This window comes from Lampetra planeri, chromosome 4 (genome assembly GCF_965212315.1).
Source record: "Lampetra planeri chromosome 4, kcLamPlan1.2.h2, whole genome shotgun sequence".
Lineage (NCBI taxonomy): Eukaryota > Metazoa > Chordata > Hyperoartia > Petromyzontiformes > Petromyzontidae > Lampetra > Lampetra planeri.
In genome coordinates, this window is record NC_136110.1 from 24,169,645 (window position 1) to 24,190,477 (window position 20,833).

General features: G+C 40.0%; 1 protein-coding gene across 2 annotated transcripts in view; it reads right to left on the reverse strand.

The window, feature by feature from the left end:
• The window catches only part of CSMD3 (CUB and Sushi multiple domains 3), a 446,157-nt gene that overhangs the window by 55,689 nt on the left and 369,635 nt on the right, over positions 1–20,833 (reverse strand). For both annotated transcript variants that reach the window (XM_078593568.1, XM_078593567.1), the window contains 8 exons: positions 19,345–19,425; positions 16,548–16,661; positions 15,910–16,098; positions 13,810–13,956; positions 12,287–12,475; positions 9,971–10,156; positions 6,799–6,993; positions 4,895–5,068 (listed from right to left, as the gene is read on the reverse strand). In XM_078593568.1, the coding sequence (XP_078449694.1) occupies positions 4,895–5,068; positions 6,799–6,993; positions 9,971–10,156; positions 12,287–12,475; positions 13,810–13,956; positions 15,910–16,098; positions 16,548–16,661; positions 19,345–19,425 (1,275 nt within the window). The remainder of the gene's footprint in view (positions 1–4,894; positions 5,069–6,798; positions 6,994–9,970; positions 10,157–12,286; positions 12,476–13,809; positions 13,957–15,909; positions 16,099–16,547; positions 16,662–19,344; positions 19,426–20,833) is intronic.

The window sequence follows — 20,833 nt, forward strand, 5'->3', positions numbered from 1 at the left end:
GTTGCTGAAGTGTGGGACGGAAAATTGCAATGCCGTGACTTGGTGGTGCCCACCGTTCTGTGGGGCAAAGTTGTACGGGCTGCATGCTAGTGGCTCTTACCCGCACATGGGGGAAACCGTTGAGATGCTGTCCGCACGCGCAGCCACCATTTTGTGCACGAGCAGGACGGGATTCCCACAAAATTCGTTACTGCACCTTGGAGCATACTGGGTCGACCTTGAAGTGTGACTTCCTTGACCCAGTATATGGGTCGACTTTGAACCGCAACTTCCTTGATCCGGTACATGTCGACCTTGAAGCACGACTTCTTTGACCCGGGGTGTCGGAAGACGCCCAAATTGTACTTAAGAGGTGTGTGATTTGATGGGCACCTGAAGGTTCAGACTTCGCCCTATCACCACCTGATTGATGGGATGTTGCACGGTGGCAGGGGACCCTGACGTCCATGTTGTGACGATGGGTGTGTGCATATCCAGTCTAATCGCCACCATTTGTTGTGCATCTGTCGCGACTGAAACCGTTTTTTTATTTCCCACCGGGCGGGATCCCTACATATCCACTACCCAAGGGCCGGGTGGCTGATGTGTCCGACGAGCTGGGGCATGTGTCCGCGGAGGTCGGTGCCTCAGGAGTTTTCGGGTTTTCCGCCCACAGGATCCCAGTGCCTGGCACCCTTGGAGTTGCCGGTTGCACCGACTGGATGTGGATTGGGGCAGCCGTCACCCACTTTTCCTCCCGTTGTTCTTCTTCCTGGGAGGGGCCGCACCCGTTAGGCCTTCTTCAAGTCTGCCCGTTGAAATGACCCTTCCCCACCATCTTATTTATCCCTACGCCGTTGGAGATTGCACACACAAGCCGGATTGTGCTGCCGTTGGACTTGGTCCTTCACGTGCTCGTGGGTTGTGACATGTTTACTGGTGTTAGGTCATGTACATTGTCTAGGGGTTGTGTTGGTCATGTGTCGGCGGAAATATTTTTTTTGGTGCACCTCGGTTGATGTACATTTTGTCTGGGTGACGGTTGCTGCTAGCTTTGTTGTTGTTGTTTTTTTTTCTCAGAGGTCGTTTTCTGTAACTGTATATATTGTTCGGTCGACAGTTGTTGTTGGGTTTATTAAATGGAGTCACTGTCGTTTAGTGCCAGCTACTGTCACAAGAGTGGAACTGTGCATCTTGATCCTCTCTCTGGCACCAGAGTAGATATGGTATGGAAGTGGGCCCTAGTGGGCATGGTTCTGGTGATGGTTCGAGAGAGGGTAAGTAAGGACGTGACAATTTAGGTGAACCGGAGAGGCCACGTGACCAGGATAGGGTAGCAAGGGGGCCCAAAGGGGGGCTTGAGGGAAACGTGATGCACGGTCGAGAACCTTCAGGTAAGATCCAAAAGGGGGCGTGGCCGAAGGCGGACCGAGGCCGCGCTCGGGAGCATAAAAGGGAAGTCCCGAGAGCAATCGTGGCTGTCTATTGGATTGGAACCCGTCGGTGCTATGTCTCTTCGATCCTTAGTCCTCGGTCTTCGGTCTTTACGCTCGGCATCGTGGGTCAGGCAGTGTGTTACTGACTGATCCGGTTATGTAGTTACCCCGTTGTGGTCTAGTTAACCAGTGTACGTTTATGTAGTTACCCTGTTGGGGTCGTGTAATAAACGTGTTGCCTCCAAGTACAAGTGTGTGCCTCCGTAAAACCCACTACACTTATAACAACTGCATATATGCACATACAGTTGACACGTAAAAAATTGTATATATTAAAATTATTCCATTAGGGCATAATTTTGTGCATTTCCACGAGACCTACTTTTCAATTGTGCGGATCTGTAATTGATGGCATTAATAATCCAGTCATTAAAATTATGTGGAGGCTGTAACATATGTCCTGTTATATTGGCTGGTACTCATGGGATATCCCTCGGTTTTTATGTAAATGTGCTTCTGAGACAATTATAGTTACAACTGCAGAACTTTACATGCATAGATACATAATTAAACATGTGATGTTAATTATTCATGACGTATTACAATGCTAACAACCTTTTAACCTTCTACATGTCAGCTCAGCTTCACGTAAGCCTCTGTCCTGACTTCTGCTTGCCCCACAGGGACTGAAGTGAAGCTGCAGACATTATTTCTTCCTGCCAATTAGGTGGCATGCAAATGCTCTCCTCAATTTAAAATAATATTACACGAAGACTGTGCCTTCAAGAGCTTTAAATGCAAGTTTCAGAGAAATAAATAGCATGTTTTATTGCTACTTACAAATGCGCATTTTTAAGTGAGATACTTGAGAAACGGGTAAATAGGCCATGATGGAAATCATACTTCACTACCTCTGCTTTATTGTTGTCTCTAGTTTTGCAATTAAATAACCACGAAAGAACACAAGCAATTAATAATTTATAATTAGCAGCTAAGTCTTATTCACACACTGTAAATCATACACTGCCATACATTATAAACACAAGAAAACATACGTAAACATCCCTCTGCATCCAAAACTCCTAAACATTACAAGAACTGATGCTGGCAAGCAATTTGTTCATGGGCCTCATTACAATTGGGTAAATAATGGTAAAGACAAAATAATTTAGGGATGGCTGTACCAGGGACACACACAACACACTGACATGGATATTTTCATCCCAGGCTGCTAAAGCCACGGAAATGAAAGTACAATACACTGGCTACTTTGCTCCCTCATGACCTTGACCCACACGCGACGCTGCTACTGTGAATTCAGGAAGGTTCACCGAAGGGGGAAAGATTGAAAATAAAATACTGGATGTACCCTTATTAGGCACGTTTAAGATGAACTCTTCATCGTGTTCTCCGGTTGTGCCGCGTGTTGTTCAGCGTGATGTTTAACATTTCGCGTGACGTGCTGGGAAGCTTCTTCTGGAACTGAATTCAATGTTCCAGAAAAAGCTCCCAGAACACGGCGTGAAGTGTTGGACAACACGCTGCACAAACTGAAAACAACACTGGAGAGCGGTACAGCACACAGCCGTTGACATCTACATGCCTGTATCGTTTAAGATTGTATGTTGACGTTGCGGGATGTCGCTCTTCAAGATTAAGAAAGAATCAGCAGGGAGAGAAAGGATAAAATCAATGGGCTGGAGTTATCATAATATATAGTGGACAATTTGTTAGTGAAATTACCCTGCGTCATTGCCAAGTGATAAGACCTATTGGTCTTGCTGCCTCAGGCTGGTTCTAGTTTTCATTTATTGAGAACAATAAATTGCTGTGGGCTTATCTAAATTCCCACACCAGATGTGGCTAATAGAGGTAAGTGAAGAGTAGCTGCAGCATGATTACACTTGGTCTCTATCACTCCCCAAATTACAAATAACATCTATAGCCTGGTCTTATAAAGCAGCATTCTTTTAACAGTACAATTGTATTGTGTTGTTTACTTTTTTTAATTGCAGGACAGGTGATTTTAGTATATTTAAAGGCGATATTTAACACTTTTAGTCCCAAGATAAGTAACAGTGTTAATAGTTACATGGAGGGAATGATGTGGGTGGGGAGGAGGAACCTATATATGCCGATTTACCAAACCCTAATAATGGTGGCCACGGTATGGGTTAAGACAGGGTTGATATTTAAATAAGATTGTAACAATATTAATCTGGGTGCGTAAATAAACTATTTTACCGGTAAAAGGCATTATTTTTCACATGTGATGCATTTCTATGGGTAGGTAAAAACGTTGGTACAAGCAGTGTTCAATAAAAAAAAACTAAGACAAAAATCCCCTGCATAGCCTTAACAGACTGTTGGGGCAAGTGCAGTTAGCGAGCACCTCTATAATACGTAGATTCACATGCGCACACTGTATTGTAAGCAGGTACAAATTGGAAGGTAAGGGGCAGGACCACTTACACTTAAATAATAATAAAGACACTTCGAGGCATGGAATAAGCCTTGTGGGGTTCATAAAAGAACACAAATACAAAGATCCCCTCTATAGCCTGAGCAGGCTGTTGGGGCAAGTGCTGTTAGCGAGTACCTATGAAGGCCGGCACGGCACATGGGGTGGGGGGCTAACACCACTCCCGGCCACCTTTGTCTCTCCAGTGGTGATATTTACACACCACACCATGTACTCATTTTAGACTAAGTCGACCCAGGGGAGGCCCATGTCCGGTTCAGATAATTGTCACTGGTGTTGGCCATGAGCGGAAATCAAATTCAGGTCGCCGGATTGAAGCGCAGCATGCTACCGCTCCCCATCAAATAACTGCTTCCAATCAAAGAACACATAAGCGCTCAGGGGAGGAAAGGCAGCAGTTCACATTCGTTCATATTCGCAATTGTACACCAGCTTAAATTAAAAGTCGGTGTGCAAGGGCAAGAAGCAATATACTGGTACAGTACTTTAAACAATTGCATCTACACATGAAAGTGTATGTAATTGCAAATACATTTAGAATAATATTAGTACTAATAATACAACATTCATTTTCATTTTAAATAAAAGTGATCAATTGAGATTTCATCATCTTTCCACAGATTAATAAATGGATGGATTTGTTTGGTTTCCAAGGCACGATGATAAACTGACATGAGGCCAAATTTTCTCTGAAGTGGATGCCAAGAGAAGGCGAAATAAGCAGAGGAAGATATTAAAGAAATGATAGTGACTTGATCGCAAAAGGTTCGGAGGCCTCCATTGGGAAGGAACTAAACAGAAAATAAAAACAACGGACGAAAATGGGGGTGGCATTTACCCAACGGTGGGAATTAACAGCTTGATAGCAACAATAGCTTTTTTTGTGTTCATGTGTTAGTGCAAGTGCTTGTATAAACGTGCGTTTGTGCACGTGTGTGAGCAGACCTATTCGCGTGCGTGTGTTTTTGTAAATGTAAAACAAGTACAAGTATGTTACCAATGCAGCGTGTTTCATTGCCACTCCAGAGGCCGCTGGATAGACATTCTCGCACCACCGAGCCCACCAACAGGAACCCCATCTCACAGCGGAATATCGCTGTGGCACCAAATGTGGTCTGCGTGCCGATTTTATTCCCATTAGCTGGAATGGGCAGCTCTCCGCAGGACATTACTGCGGGGAAGAAACACAACAAATGTGTTTAAACATGCAGTTTAGCATTTCAATTTTAAACACTAGAACAGAGCAATTTTGCAGCAAATCAATAAAAAAAATACACTTTTAATATTGGCTTTTCTTCAATAATTGCACGTAGTGTTTTTATTGGCCAAGTTTTTAAAAAAATCTGACCATAAAAATGAAGTATTGTCAAAATGGGGCTAAAATCCTATTTTTGCAAATGACCACACAGTCGTCTCAAGCTACTTTTATATCTTATATAATTTACATACAGTTACACACTCTACACATTCCATAAATATTAAACATTACCAATTAATTATAATGCTTTTAATGAAAATGCTTTATTGACAACAGACTCTTACCGCACACACATGCACACACACACACAGACATCCTAAAACATTAGTTGGCTTAATAATCGTAATGATTGAGTGTATGGATTTTATATACATCATCCTTTTGTCTATATATGTCTATTAACTTTGGGGGGAGCGATAGTGTAGCGGTTAGCGCGCTGCGCTATGAACCTAGCGACCCGGGTTCGATTCCCGCTCACGGCCAACACCAGTGACGATTATCTGAACCGGTCCTGGGCCTCCCCTAGGTCGACTCAGCCTGAAATGAGTACCTGGTGTGGTGTGTAAACATCGCCACTGGGGAGACAAAGGCGGTCGGGCGTGGTGCTGGCCACCCACCCCCTCGTGTACTGTTCTGGCCTTCATAGGTGCTCGCTAACAGCACTTGCCCCTACAGTCTGTTAAGGCTATACGGGGGGATCTTTGATCTTTGATTAACTTTATGCAAAACATTAAAATAATGCAAAGCATAAAGATTATGTGTTACCCTTTGATAATAACCTATGAGGCTGGGAGGTAGAACAATGGATTGCACACTGCGCTGCAAACCCAACCATCAGAGTTCGACTCCAGGTCACCACTAATATTAGTGTTGAGTGAAATTTAAACCATTGCTGGTATATTCTCCTTGACTAACTCGCACTGACCAGTGCGGTCACATATGATCAAACAAACCCATGACTGACACGGCGTGATAAGGCCTTCATCCAGCAGTGGATTGAACAAAGGCCTGCAAGTTAAATTAATTAACTTTACTTTCCTCATTGTTTTATACCACACAGAGTTATTGTATGAATTCATCGTGGAGTTAAACGGAGTCTTTTACCTCCCCTGTTCGCCAAACAGTGCCTTTGTAAGTCACCGTTACATTCTGTTCGCTGCATTTGAGTAACAAAAATAAATGTCTTCATTTTAATTTACAAGCATATTATATTTTTTATTAAAATGTACATTCATCACCTTTATTAATATTGCTTAGTTTTTTTTTGGAATTGATTTAGCTGAAACTGAGGGCACATTCCCATTTTTGATGCCTTGTCCATCAGCTGAAAAAAATTAAGATAATGATTCACCCTATACGATACTTTAATTAATATTGACTGAAATACACTTTCAGAATAATAAAAAAACCTTATTCCATTAAGCCAGCTGGCCTTATTCTCCTGCACATTTAATTGTAACCCATGTATTTTTTTTATTAACGTGAAGACAGAGGGCAAAAACCTAATAAGAGTTGTCGTTTTACGATAATAGAATACAGCTGCCTTTCTATTATGCTGAACGCTAAAACATTTGCAGTCACAAATTAATGAGTTAGTCTTGAATCCAACCCAAAAGCACTGATTTTATTTTTGCCATACTCACTTTCACAATTTGGTCGCTCCTCATCCCAGCTCCATGTGCCATTGGCCTGGCAGCGGATAACAGAGGGACCCCTCAGGAAGTATCCCGGTTCACATTGAAATGTAATCTGAGCCCCAAACTCACTGTGTGAACCATTGACAACTCGCCAGCTTCCATGGTCCAACGAAAAGGCACTGACACTGGGGCATACCACCACTGTAGACACCAAACAGAGAAAACACAAGCAGAGAAAACACACAAGCATTACACATGTGGGTCCAAGAAGACAAGTGGGTGGCCGACTTATGAGAGCGAAGGACAATTTCTAGATTTGAAGTTTTCGTGACTGCAAGGATCCATACTATTTGATTTTTTCTTGTTATTTCGGTAAAGTCACGTTTCGGAGGCAACACAAGCTTCCGTGACTTTACCGAAAAAAACCCAAAGAGTATGAAGGACATGTGTTTTATGTTTTTTGTTTTGTTGTCCATTAATTATCAAGCGATCCTTATAGTTATATTTTATTCATAACCAGTGAAAGCCCAGTCATGGGGAAAAATCTACTTTTCAAAAAAATACAAGGAAAATGTGTTCACAAATTGATGAAAAATTGTAAAATATAACCATTCAGATACATTCGTAAACATGCATTGATACTAATACCCATGCATACTTTCCCAATGCATTGTGCACTTTAAATAATATTGTGGCAATGATGTTTTCAAGGAATCACTCTTTCTGTGTTTATATTAGCTATACAATGCAAAAGAGATACCGGATTGTATTGAATTGACTACTAAATATAATAAAAATGTTGATCTTTGGTGATCAAGAGACAATCAATTATATTTGTAACAGGCATCAATATCTTCATTGTCTATCCACTGTTGGATGCAGGTCTCCAATATGTTTATGGTCCTGCAGTGCTGAAATCCATCTCACTCGGGCACATCAACTGATCTGTTCTTCTTCCACGTGTTTGTCCCACTCATGTGGGGTCCGCTGGCACAAACTGATCTCAGTGCTCTATACTATTAAATTGTGTAAATGTATTTCAAGTGTTTTCTACTCTCTCTGCGTGCACACTTTTATGTTCCTAAGATCTTGGTCCAAATTCATGAAAATTTTATTTTTAGGCTTCTCCAGAATTTATTCGGGGAGAGCATTTCTAGGAAATACATTTCTCCAACTCTGATCGAGGTAATGTTTTCAACAATTTTCGGAAAGGAATGGCTATGGAGCCATCCTCCATTAGACCGGGCTGCCAATAATTCGCTCGGGAGGAGCAAGTGGTGACATTTCTCTGCTAAGTACTCATTGCAATGCTTGCCCAGCATCGGGGGAGCCCAGCACATGTTCAGATACCACTTACAAAGCTATACATGGCAGGGATGGAAACCTAGCTTTCTGGGTGTATAAGTGCAGCGAGAGCATTACATTGTTGTAACCTCACCTTAACCCTGCGCTAGCATTACCCGAACGCCTTTGCCTTTCAGCCCTTTTAGTGGTGAGCCATTTTCACACCTCTGATTGGCACGGTTGAGTACGTACGGTGCAAAAGAAGTTCAACATACGTACATACAGGAGGGGCCAGCATGACCACCGTCCGGAGAGGAATCAGCCATTCATAGGATACAAATGTTGAAATAGGGCAAATTCTCACACAAAAGTGGCAATCGATCCACCAAAATGAGGCACAATGATGGCCAAAAATGTTTAATGAGTGAGGACCCCTCTTGTTGACCAGAATGAAAGCAGTTCTATCAGAAATCAATAACCATCGTTGCATTCATTTCATAACGTATAAGTAAAATTCGTCAATGTCAGCTCAGTGATGTGTTGGGCCAAGGTAGGGTGCAGCTTAGCGCAGCTGCTTTTAATCTATATACGCCTTGAATCAAGTCAGCAAGAGACCTTACGCTGTCCCGTGCATAAAACATATCACACCGAGCACATACAAAAGAGCAGATGCATTGAATCTCCCTGCCTAACTACGACACATGTGAATGTGGGACATTTGGTGTGGGCAAGTTACGAGTTATATCGCAAACTATTTCCAGTCATGGTGATGTAGCTTCCTTTTCATCTGCAAACAGGACGAATTTAAAATTAGTTTGGGTGATTCAACACGTTAAATTATATGTAGATTGGTTCACTTAATCATTATTCTATGATTAAATAGCTGAATAAGAAAAGTGGCAGGTATTAAAATAAGCTAATTGAATTGATGCTATTAAAAGGGGTATGAAGATAGAGGTCAGGTCATTCATTCGCAAAGATATCTAAGTATATATGGAGTTTTTAACAAATGTATTCCAAAACACATGTTTCACATTGAGCTTAGCTTATAAACAAACATAGCACTTTAAGCAAAACACTGACACACAGCAGCATTCAGGAGTTGTTAAAGAGCATATATGGCCATTGAAACTCATTCAAAAAGTTTAAATCCTTTGATGGTCTTAAACGCCTCAGGTGTGCTAATCTGATCAGTTATTTTGTGACATTTGTACATTTAAAACAGTCACAAACACTATACGCTTTAACATATGTACTTTGCGTGACAGGCGTGTGACTGCAGTGCAAGCATAATGATTGCAGAACGCTTGCCATCTCATTTGGTTGGAATAGGAAATTGCCACACCACCAACAGCACTTTGAAGCAATGCTTTCTGCAGGTGCGTTAAATTGTTGATATTTTGAAATGCAACAAGCACACGCACCATATTTGCCCAAGTAATTTGAATAAATCAATCAGAACAAGTGCAGAAAGAATGGAAATTGTTCAATCCAAGACTGTAACCAAAGCAATATCTGCACTAGGTACGTGTGTTCAGTTATTTATTTACGTTCTTACTCACTTATCCAAAATGCATGGCGCATTTGAAACACGAGCAGATGAAACACAACACCACCTGAAGAACGGGTTGTTCTGACCCAAATGAATGACCCAACTCTTGAGCTAGCCTGTAATTAATTTATTTGAGCCCATGAATCGTCGGTACGTGTGCAGTGTGCTATCCACAAACATTTGTAGATATATACAAAGAGATATATCTATATGTTTAGCAATTTGAAGTAACAAGGCAGGCGTGAGAGTTATATGCATAATAGGTGGCAGGCTTATTATGACACAATGACCGTTTTATAAATACATTTAGCAAGAACCCTGATAAGTGTTGATGGTTCAGACCCGTGCACTGTGGGGGATGATTATGGTTGCTCCATTGCCCATTCTCCAGGCAGACAGCTGATGCTGACTCTCCGGCCACCATTGTGTAGCCAGCATTACAGCTATATGCCACATGGCCCCCGAGAGAGAAGTCCATCGCATGTATGCCTCCATAGATGGGGGATTTTGGCAAACCGCAAGATATTGCTGCAACACAGCAGAGTGTGAAAGACATACAGTTCAAGCAATGAAAAAAAACAAGTTAGTCACAACTCCCATCAAAACCACCTATCACCCAATACATTCAAATCGTCCAAGACAGTATTAATCACAGGAAATGATTCACCTCAAAGTCTCAGAGTAAATAAATGTGATTAGAATAACATTTACAGTATTATTGTAGGTTGTTTATGCTTTATTGAAAATAAAGATGGACACAATGTGGTAAAAAAAAAACTAAACAGTCGAATGTTTTTTTTTACCTGGGAAAATATAAATACGAAACTTAAAAAAAACATTGATCTTCATGTATGCATTATTACATCTAAATATTATACAAAGGAGAAACAAACATGTACAAACTTAAGTTGATAAGGTCATGAAATGGACATTTAGAAAGTAAATTTTCAGGTGGCTGCGTTGCACTCACAAATTAGGCTCCTTCAATGACATTACATAAATACCAGGCTGACATTCACTGTTGGTGACCTTTTAAGCAGGGTTTTGAGGAGGGTATTTGACATTGGTGCTGGCAGCGATGGTGGCTATTACCATTGACAGCATATCCTTAACATATTGTAGAGCATAATAGCATAAGAGACTTATGCGCGTCACATTTTTCTCGGAAAAGGCATGCATCGATTTATTTTCCCAAATGGAATGTACAACACTCGACTGAAATTACTACTACGCGGGTTTTCTCAGTCGTGCTGTGGAGCTCTCTGGCGTGTTTTTGAATTGGTCCGTGTGATGTTCGGCATGATGTCCGACCTTTGACTCCAAGTGCTAGCAGCTATTTCAAGAACTTGAGTGGACCAGCTCACGTTCTGCATATATTATATAGTGTTTCCGGCTGCTGATGGTGTTTGATGTAGGCCAGCTTATGTTACTTATTGCGTCATCACTCGTGCATGCAAGCTCAACACTTTTGCATATGTGGTTAAACTAGAGAAAACCCGTGCATGCTAGGGTGATAGCGTTGAATTGTTGGTACGTGGAAACTGATTTTATCCATGCTATATTTAAGGTTTATGAAGTGTGTGGAAATATTCATTTTATTACGTGACTTGGGAGGCACGATTGTTAGATTGTGCAGATATAAAAATCGCTGATTATGTTAGAAACTCACCCGTGAAATAATTATCTACCTGCTGGGCACAGTACTGTAAAAATGTATTTCAATTACCTGGGAGGATTGAGTGGGTTTTTTTTCCTTCCAATTGTCAGTGTTATTTTCTTGAGAATGTCTATTTTTTTCAGCATGTGAAAAATAAGTTGGACAAAAATCCAAAGGATGAAAGAACACCTTTAAAAAGGCACCTGGAAACTCAGTGAGTCGTTCCTAAGTTAACATGTATTGTTGCTCTGAGCTTGTAAAGACAGACTGAGTTTTTGCTCTAATGAGGATTGAGGCAGTGATCATCTCCCGATTAAAGACCTGAGCCAGGGGTATTCATTACATTCCTATGGTGAGGGCAAGTCTATCCATAGGACAACCACTTTTGATTTCCTCATATATTTGAGGGGTCATTGTGGCGAGATTTTAACGACCTCGCCTTGTATACAGGAGGTCATGGGTGCGATCCCGACACTGACGCCTGCATATTTGCAGTTTGCATGTTCTCCCCGTGGTCGCGTGGATTTTTCTCAGGGTTTTCCGTTTTTTGCCTCCACATTTAGAAACATGTGTTTAGAGTATTGGGTTGCTGTACATTTCCAAAGGATTAGCCACATTCTTGGGCTATTATTCGTGGCCAGGTTGCTTTTGAAAAAAAGCTCTATAGCCTCATTTGCACCTCTGATTAACACGTTCAGCTGCGTACCGTGAGAAAGAAGTTCAACAAAAATACGTAAAATAAACGTAGTTTTTTATACTTTATATTTTAAATTAGTATAAAATGTATCCACCCTGCAGGGGTGATGGGCCTAGTCAACCACCAAAGGGAAATTGAGCTCACAACCTTCCTATTGCGACCCGCTCAATCTCCCACTGAACCACTCCAAACTGTATTGACAACTTAAGTAACTGTAGCCATCTGTGCACTTTTCATGCCCTGCCCTCAAAATGCTTTGACCCCCCATCTCACTCGAGTTGCTCCCGTCGAGAACGGCACTTACCCTGGCATGCTGGCACCGAAGTGTTCCAGGTAAAGATGCCCGACGGAGACTGCGTACAAACCGCTGAACTGCGTCCAATTAGGCGGTAACCCGTGTGGCAGGCCCAGCGAACCACACTGCCCAACTGCCCCCCCGTCTGGCTCAGAACGAGTCCATGGCTCGGGGAGGCTGGTGTGCTGCAGTACTGAGCTGTCAAGATGTCGAGAAGCAATTAAGGCACTGATGAATGACGGTCATTAACAATGGTCAAGCTTTTTTTTTGGGTGTGTGTGCAAAAATGCGTTATTCTACGGGGCACAGAATGTCATCATTTATTATGGATGAATGTTGCAACTTTAAAGATATTCCATCACGAGTAGCAGGTTTACAATTTGCTCTTTTCGTTGAAGAAATTCCATTTATTGAAAAATAAGTTACTTGGAAATTCAATGCAATGCATAAAATGTTCATGTACTTCCTAAATATGTATTCTGCTTCCATACAGGATATTCTTTTATTGTGATATAAACTCTGGACAAGGCGAATAAGATTAGTTAACGTAAGCCAATTAATTTTGTCCAATGAAAGACAGTCATAAATGGGAGGCTTCAGTAAAAATGTGTTATAGTATAAAGGCAGTTGTGGCAGTTAATTAAGTAATACAATTTTGGAAAATGGCAAGTTTTTATTCGGATGATTTAAAGAAAAATACTTGAGTAAGTTAAGTTATTGCTTCTAATTATTAGCATATACATTGTGAATCCAGTATGTGGCCAGAAATGTGTTCCAACTTATGTAACATCAAATGGTATATGTGCGTGTGATTCTATGGTACTTATAAACATTTCAGAATGTTTTCCTCCTCGTCAAAATCTACTTTGTATTGTGGCTCCTTGATTTAAAGAAAAACGAAATAATAGATTTCAGAATGTTTTGAGCATCTTATAAAACAATTAGATGCTAATTAATTGATGTTGTACAAGGACTACTGGCCATAGCTATACATTTACACAAGAACAGTGTTGTCACATGTGCCGATATTTTTTCTAGCACCAAGCTGAACGAATACAATTTAATTGTCCAACCGGAACGATGCATTTATTGATAATATGTCCATTTAATATTGTCACGTGGGCCAAGAGCTAAACAAACACTATACAGATTTCGATCTTGTAGGAAAAAAACGAAATCAGTACATTCAATCAAGTTATATTAAATTTTATATATATAAAAGTGTTTCTTTTTTCAATTTGGAATTTAGTTGTTACTTAACTATTAGGATTTTGGCTAAATATTGAAGGCATAATTTTATATATGACATCAATGGGTCTCTGAATTCAGCTTTACAACATAAGATATACCGTGCTAATGATATGCAGCATCACCATTTAGCTGTAGCAATGAACTACAATGACTCTTTATAATATGTCCAGTCATGAACACACTGATCAATATGCTGGGCAATTGCTGTATTAGCCAAGATTCATTGCAGCTATTTGCTTATATGGCTGATAAAAAAAAAGCATCGCATTGGTCCTGCTTACCAGTGTAGCTGATCCTGAAGCCTTTCTTGCTTGTAGCGTGATCGGCAGACCAGCGTACAAACATCTGATTGCTCGCGCTGGTCACATTCAATGGCGAGCTGTAATCTCCACTCAGTGCGGCCAGACGTCGACCCTGGCTGGTAGGACCTTGAGATACAACAGCGGGAAACGCACAATGCATCTTGATCAATTGCCTTCATACAGTGACACATATGGGGAAGATGGACAGCAGTGACAATTCATAAATGAAAACCAACACAAAATTAAGTCAACCCCTAACCCTTGACCTAATTATATTCATGCTTTTTCCTGACACCCTGTTCATTTCCTTTTGGCTTACTTAATAATGTTTATTCAAATCGCCTTCATGGATTTTTCTTCTTATATTGGAGCCAATATTTCATGCATTTTATTTGTAAAATGCATTTGTCATGGTTACTTTCATTTGGATTAATTGCCATATTTCATGCATTTTTTGTATTTATGTACAGCAAATAAAACCTGAAATCCCACCAGCTGCATGACAAACCGAATAGACTACATATTATTTGGTGACACTGCGTTGACGGTGGTGCAAAAGCACAAGTAAAAAAAACCCAACAAGTTAATCAATAATAGTGCCTTAAATTAATGTTTTTTTTTATAAGTGACATTTTGAGAAATGGTCCTTCACAACACATATAATAACAAACATGTCATTTTTTACGGACCTTTCATTTTCCATTTATCCGATATTTTGTTTGCAAAATGCATTTCAATTAGTCCTACATTTTCAAATTTGAATGCAACTGATAAAACTATAATCAATTATAAATGTTTTACTATGCAAGAATTGCATTGTCACACATGAAAGACTTGCTGTTTTCAAATAGTTTTCGGCTTTGACACATTTAGACTCTAATCACTGGGTCATGGTAACTTCCCTAAGCACTTCTATGGTAAAATTGGTAATGATCTGCCTGGTTTTAAAGGTCAAATTATGCACCGATTGATGTGAATACCGTATAAACAAAAAAATATCTGACCAGTTTTGAGTTTGTTATATGTGTACATAATTTGTTATCCAAACTTGCGAAAAATAAAACGAACAAACTTTTTTTACTGTCGTATGTAGGTATGTGTACATATGTTGAACTTCTTTCGCACTGTACGTAGCCAACCACGCGAATCGGAGATGCGGGGGAAGGACAACTAACTAAACACAAAAAGCAGTTCTAAAGAATTGAGTTTTCAATCTAGATTTAAAATTGCATAACCCCGGTGGCTTCCTAATATTGTAAGAGCATTCCAAACGGTCGCAGAATACTGAACGTGAAGTTTTTACCGAATAGGAAGTCACATTCTGAAGGTGCTCCGATATTGTGCTATTTGTTCAAGAATGTTTCATTACCATATTCCTTTATCCCTTAAGCCACTGCATATAATGCTCATTTCACATATATGTCCTAATATACATGCATATGTGGCACCAAATTAATTCTAATGTGTGCTTCTAGAAACAGATAATTCAGATTTCAGACACGCTTCTCCAAACCTGTTTTTCATGGCAGGCTTTTACGTTACGAACCTTTATAATTTGAACAGTTGATACGCGGGTCGTGTGTGGTGGGGTAAAGTGCAGGTATTGCTGTCTCTTCCAAGACATTTGGTTAGTGTGTAATATTATTTCAAATACCCTATAGGTCGACTATCTAGAGCTCCCTCTCATGGAGGCCCTTCCACCAGCAATGGCATGAAGAAGTAATTGCAGGGCTCCACCTTTTACTTTAATCTTTGGGTATAGATAATGCCCTTCTATTTTGTATATATGTGCATATTCCATGAACATGCATGTGTATCTGTGGAGACACTCAAATCTGTCTACCGAAAAACTCCTGATCACACCGCCAAGCCACATGACCTGGCCAACTGCCACATTTGACCCAAAAAAACCTCTATTATGGCCAAATTTCTTGAACACTGCCAAAAGCACCCTCCTGAGGCTGCCCGTGGTGTCACGTGTGAATGACATTGAATGAATGAAAATTCATCATGCCGCATGCTTTAGTACAAAGTACATAATGTGGCACAAAATAAATTCTATGTTCTACGAATACCCACCGTCAAAGATTTCCAGCTCGTCGTACTGTTTTTCACTCTGAAAGAACTCCACGTACAACATGATCGTGTACCCCTTCTCAACACTCAGCATCCAGCCACAGGTCTGCAGGTTGGGATAGTTGGATGGATAACCCGGACTGAGGATCACACCAGATGACTCTCGTCTGATCTCATTTGTCGAGCAGAGTGCTGATGGTCGGGGGGAAACAGAAAAAATATAAATATTTTTTAAAATATAACATTTTGTTGCAAACTGAATTCATAATTAAATGTCTACTATGTTGTTGGCAAAGCATGAAAAAAACTTAATACAATGTCAACAGCTACACGGTTTAATTTCCTTCACAATGGTATTGAATGCTTTGCTTTGTGGATGAACAATTAATTAAATAACAGCGTAAGCTGAATGAAACACACAATTATTCATGGCAAAAACCCAAATTAATGGATGAAAAGTAAAAAGCGAAAAACTCATTGTTCAATCACTGTTGCAATATACGGCACCCCAAAAAAAAGTAACCTGACACGTGGTTTAAATGTGCAAGAAACTCTAGTGTCCTTCTACACATCGTTTAAAAGAATCATGCCAAGTCTCTTGCAAATTCACAGCACGGGGGAGCAGGCGAGGCAGCTCTCACCTTGACAAGTTGGCGAAGCGACGTTGGCTTGGAGGCGAGTTCCCAGCTGGCATGTCAGCACTTCACTCCCAACAAGCGTGAAACCCAGCAAACACCTGTACTTGATGATATCGCCTGGGGACAGGACATTCAGATCTAAAAACCACTGCAGAGAAATACTTGTCAAGCACTTATATTGGTCTACCCCGGCCACCGGAACGGTTTTCATGCTTTGTTTAGCACAATACCGCACAGTTTGCATTTGTTTTCATAGTCATTTGAGTGAAAATTAGAGTGTGACAGGTAAGTTATCAAAGTGACAGACATATTAGCAAACTGATGCATTTTCCTGTGCAGGCCAAACAACACGAGAAATATGTTGCCGATATTCAACTACGCACGCAGAAAGTTGAACGTAACGCCCTTACATTGTACACTGTATCTTCCGTGGCTTGCAGATAAATAACTTAGCAGCTGTAGCTGCACTACATCTGGCCTAGCAAAGGGCTTTGCGCAATCAAGGTCTTTCAAGGTGAAACACCGGTGGGATGGGATTGCGTGTCTAGGAAGATGACAGTTCATTCCTTGCACTAAGCGAAGATGGATTAGGGCAGCAAAAGGGGCTTAAGCAGGGGCAGCCCTCAGCTGCGACAGCTGGTAGAGGTCAAGGCTGACGCGCCATGACGGGGACCAGATGGCTGCTGTGCAGTGCAGGACAGCCGACCTCATGTTGAAAAGCCAGTCTGCTCTCCTTGCAAAAAGGTTGAGACAAACCCACTTAGGACTGGCATATACCATGGTTCCGGGTCACAGACCTATCCAAGACACTCGTTTACAAAGAGTCCCTTACTCTAAAAGAAATTGCCACGGTCCAAGCAACTGTGTCAGAAGACTTGGTGCAGTGTCACCCAAAGGCTCAAATTGTTCAGCATCTCCTTCAGGAAGGAAGCGTAGGTGAATGGGGGGGGGGTATTTGAGTGGTGCGGCAATTAAGCCTCGAGTTAGTACGTGTGAGGTACATGGGCATCACTGTCAACTTTTCCAGATAACGGAGTCAATTTAGGTCAGACAAATGAGGCTGAAATATTTCCCGTTTAAACCGGGGGGGGGGGAGGGCATTCGTTTTTTATGATACCATAACATAGACCAATTGACATCATATCTAAACAAAATAAAACAAATATTTTCAAAGTAGGGATCCCCCTAGCCATTATGTCATTCGTTTTTCCAAAACCAAAAATCCAAACACCCAAACGATTCCTTGATAATGGCACGTCGATATCATCACGATACTCTCTGATTACAATCATCTGCTATTGCGAGAGATAACCACAGTGAGTGTTTGTATGTCTTGGGCTGTGTATTGTGAAGAATGGGAAGATCGGCACTCAAATGAGCACAGCGGTGGTTGTTGACATCAATGCAGACAACAATTAGATACTGGTTTATTGATACCAAATTTGGGCATTTTTGATGCTATGAAAACATTAATAGCAGTGTTATGTACAGGAATAGTTTAAGTGCGCAAATATATATAAAAGTATAGGTTGTCGAGTTATTATATGCTTGCTTATATTTAGTATCAGATGATATACAGAACTCGCACAAATACTGCAATTATCTGTAGATAGATTTAAACTATTAGGTGCATATGTGGTTACATGATCATCTTAAAATGTATAGATTTGTATTGCAGTTTTTTTGCCTCAGCCTTGGTTTTTCGTTTCACTAAAATAGTGCTCAATTTAGGGAACGCCTCTTGTCATTTGCATCAAACAAGAGATTCTTGATCTGGAGTGAAGACGTTTGGGTACCTTCTCTTGTCCTACTCCTCTGCCCTTATGCCACATTGAACCCCGTATCAACAATGCCCATAATAATAGTGTTAAGAAAAAAGCCATTGCCATTCATCATCAAGAGACTAGCACCAATATATTGTCATGATTCAAATCTGTAAACAAAAATAAGAAAACCCTTCGCAACAAAAAACATTAGTCCAGGCCAGAAAATGAAAAGTTTTAACACCGCTCAAAAAAATGCACTGTGTGCACCTCCGATTAGCACGGTTGCCAACGTATGGTGCGAAATAAGTCAAAAATACATATGTACAATAACTATATTCTTGGTTCTTTCGGTAAAGTCACGTAGAAGGGAAAGAACCAAGAATATGAATCCCTGCAGTCGCGAAAGCTTCAAATCAAAAGTACAATAACTACTTAAATATATATTATGCAAAACCACCAGTCCCTGAGTTAAACAAAAGATGACTGATCAACCATATGAGATGTACACCCAACTTGGCCAGATTTAATTGTGCATTTCCTTGAAAATAAATGTCTGAGAATAGTCAGAATCAGCACCAGCTCGCATAATGGCATTGCAATTATTAATACGGTACTTGGCATTGGTGCATACGCACAAATAACAAATGTGTGAAAAAACGTATTGTATGCTGTTGGAGAGTAAGTGTAAAAACTTTAGATATGCAATAAAAATTATATGCAGTTAAACTTAGATCAACTAACCAATGCATCTATTGAAGAACTGAGATAATTCAAGAGTGTAGGAGGTGGAGAAGAGGAAGTTAGGTGCATATGTATGAATGTTAAACAGGATAATCATGTATATAAGCTTTACAAAACAGTGAAAAAAATATATAAAGAAAAAAACTCCACAAAACGATAGTTCTTAGCCAATTACTGGTACACGAACACATTAATAGTGGTGGTAAATTAATCAATTTAAAATTTGCACTCTGCAGATTTATATTTTTATCAGTCAATGGCAGTGACTCATCAAGTAGGTTGAGCTCATTTACCAATTTCAAATGTCTCATCTTCCATCAGGATCTCAGCATTGGCCACCAAAGGCGGCAGCTGGCAAGACTGGAGCTGGTATGCTGCACACACCGATAGAAAAACAAAAGCAGTGGTATAATAGAAATCTCAAACAAGGATGCGACCAGAGTTTTAAATAGTCCGTTTCAAAAATTCACACCATTCAATTTACGCCACTTTAAATAAAACATGCAAGGTCAAATGGCACATTGGGGTTAATTAGTAAATATGATGGGTTTTTTAATGTACCAATCCAAAGTATGTAACACATCGTTAATGATGTATCTTGTTATATATATATAACTAAATCGTTTTTATGTTTTTTGCTCACAAAATTAGTTTAACCATTATATATATATATTTATAAAGCTGTTCATTTTATTATGGCGACTGTATTCTTTTTAAGTAAATGCAAATTGTTAGCAGAACAATATTTATAAAAAATAAAACATACACACACTTCTCACAGTATATTACAAATTACCCAGTATATTACAAGCATATTACAAATATACTGTGTAATAAAACACTAAGACACACACCGTGTTCAGCAATTATGTGAGCACTATACAGAAGCCTAACATTGACTGTTATATTTTAAAAACATATACTATTAATTCTTCTTTCAACACAGATATAATTGTGTAATGGATTGTGCTGCAGATTTAAGTTTATCGATATAGCTCAGCACGTATATATTGACATTTACAATGTATTGATGGTTTATTTGCTTTCCACGTGAAATTCAACCACTTCTTTAAACGCAGTAAACTATCGGGGTTCTTTAAGGTAACACTCAGTCTTAACAACATGGTGGAGGAGTTGAAGTTCATTGGATATCGGGCTGATTGAAAAGGCCCTACTTTCACCCTACAGGATTATAATGGATTATCTCCAGTGTGACAAAGCTATTGAAAACTAGTTCTCTGTTGAAGTATCAAAAATAACAAGATCTAGCACTTTCTCTTTTCACTTCACTCCATCTAATATTCAAGAAGCAGGAAAGATCAGCGAAGTTTTAAATCTGATCCTTCATACAGCTATAATGGAAAATTGCTTTTAAATAACCTTTCACTGAAGTTTTAGGGGGTTCCCAGACTTCCGCTAGAGTCCTGGGAAGATTAAAATGTTATTAAAATAGATTAAAGAGTAGAGGCAGTTTGATTTATAGCTTTTGTGGAAGATAAAACGTTATGATTTTATTGAATAGGTGACAGACGCTGCAGTTTAGGCAGTGTGATTGCTACTTCTGTACAGTTAAGAGCTGCCCAGCAGCCTGGTGCCAAGAGACACATCAAGCACTCTCAATTCATTCATTATGCATTTATTGCTGCAACATCTGGACACTACAGGATCCATCTAAATACGTTAAACATTTTTTAAAAACACGTAAAAGTATGTGTGTATAAACACACACATTTACATTGTGTTATAATGCAACATTAGTTTAAAAAGAAAGACAAGGCGTCT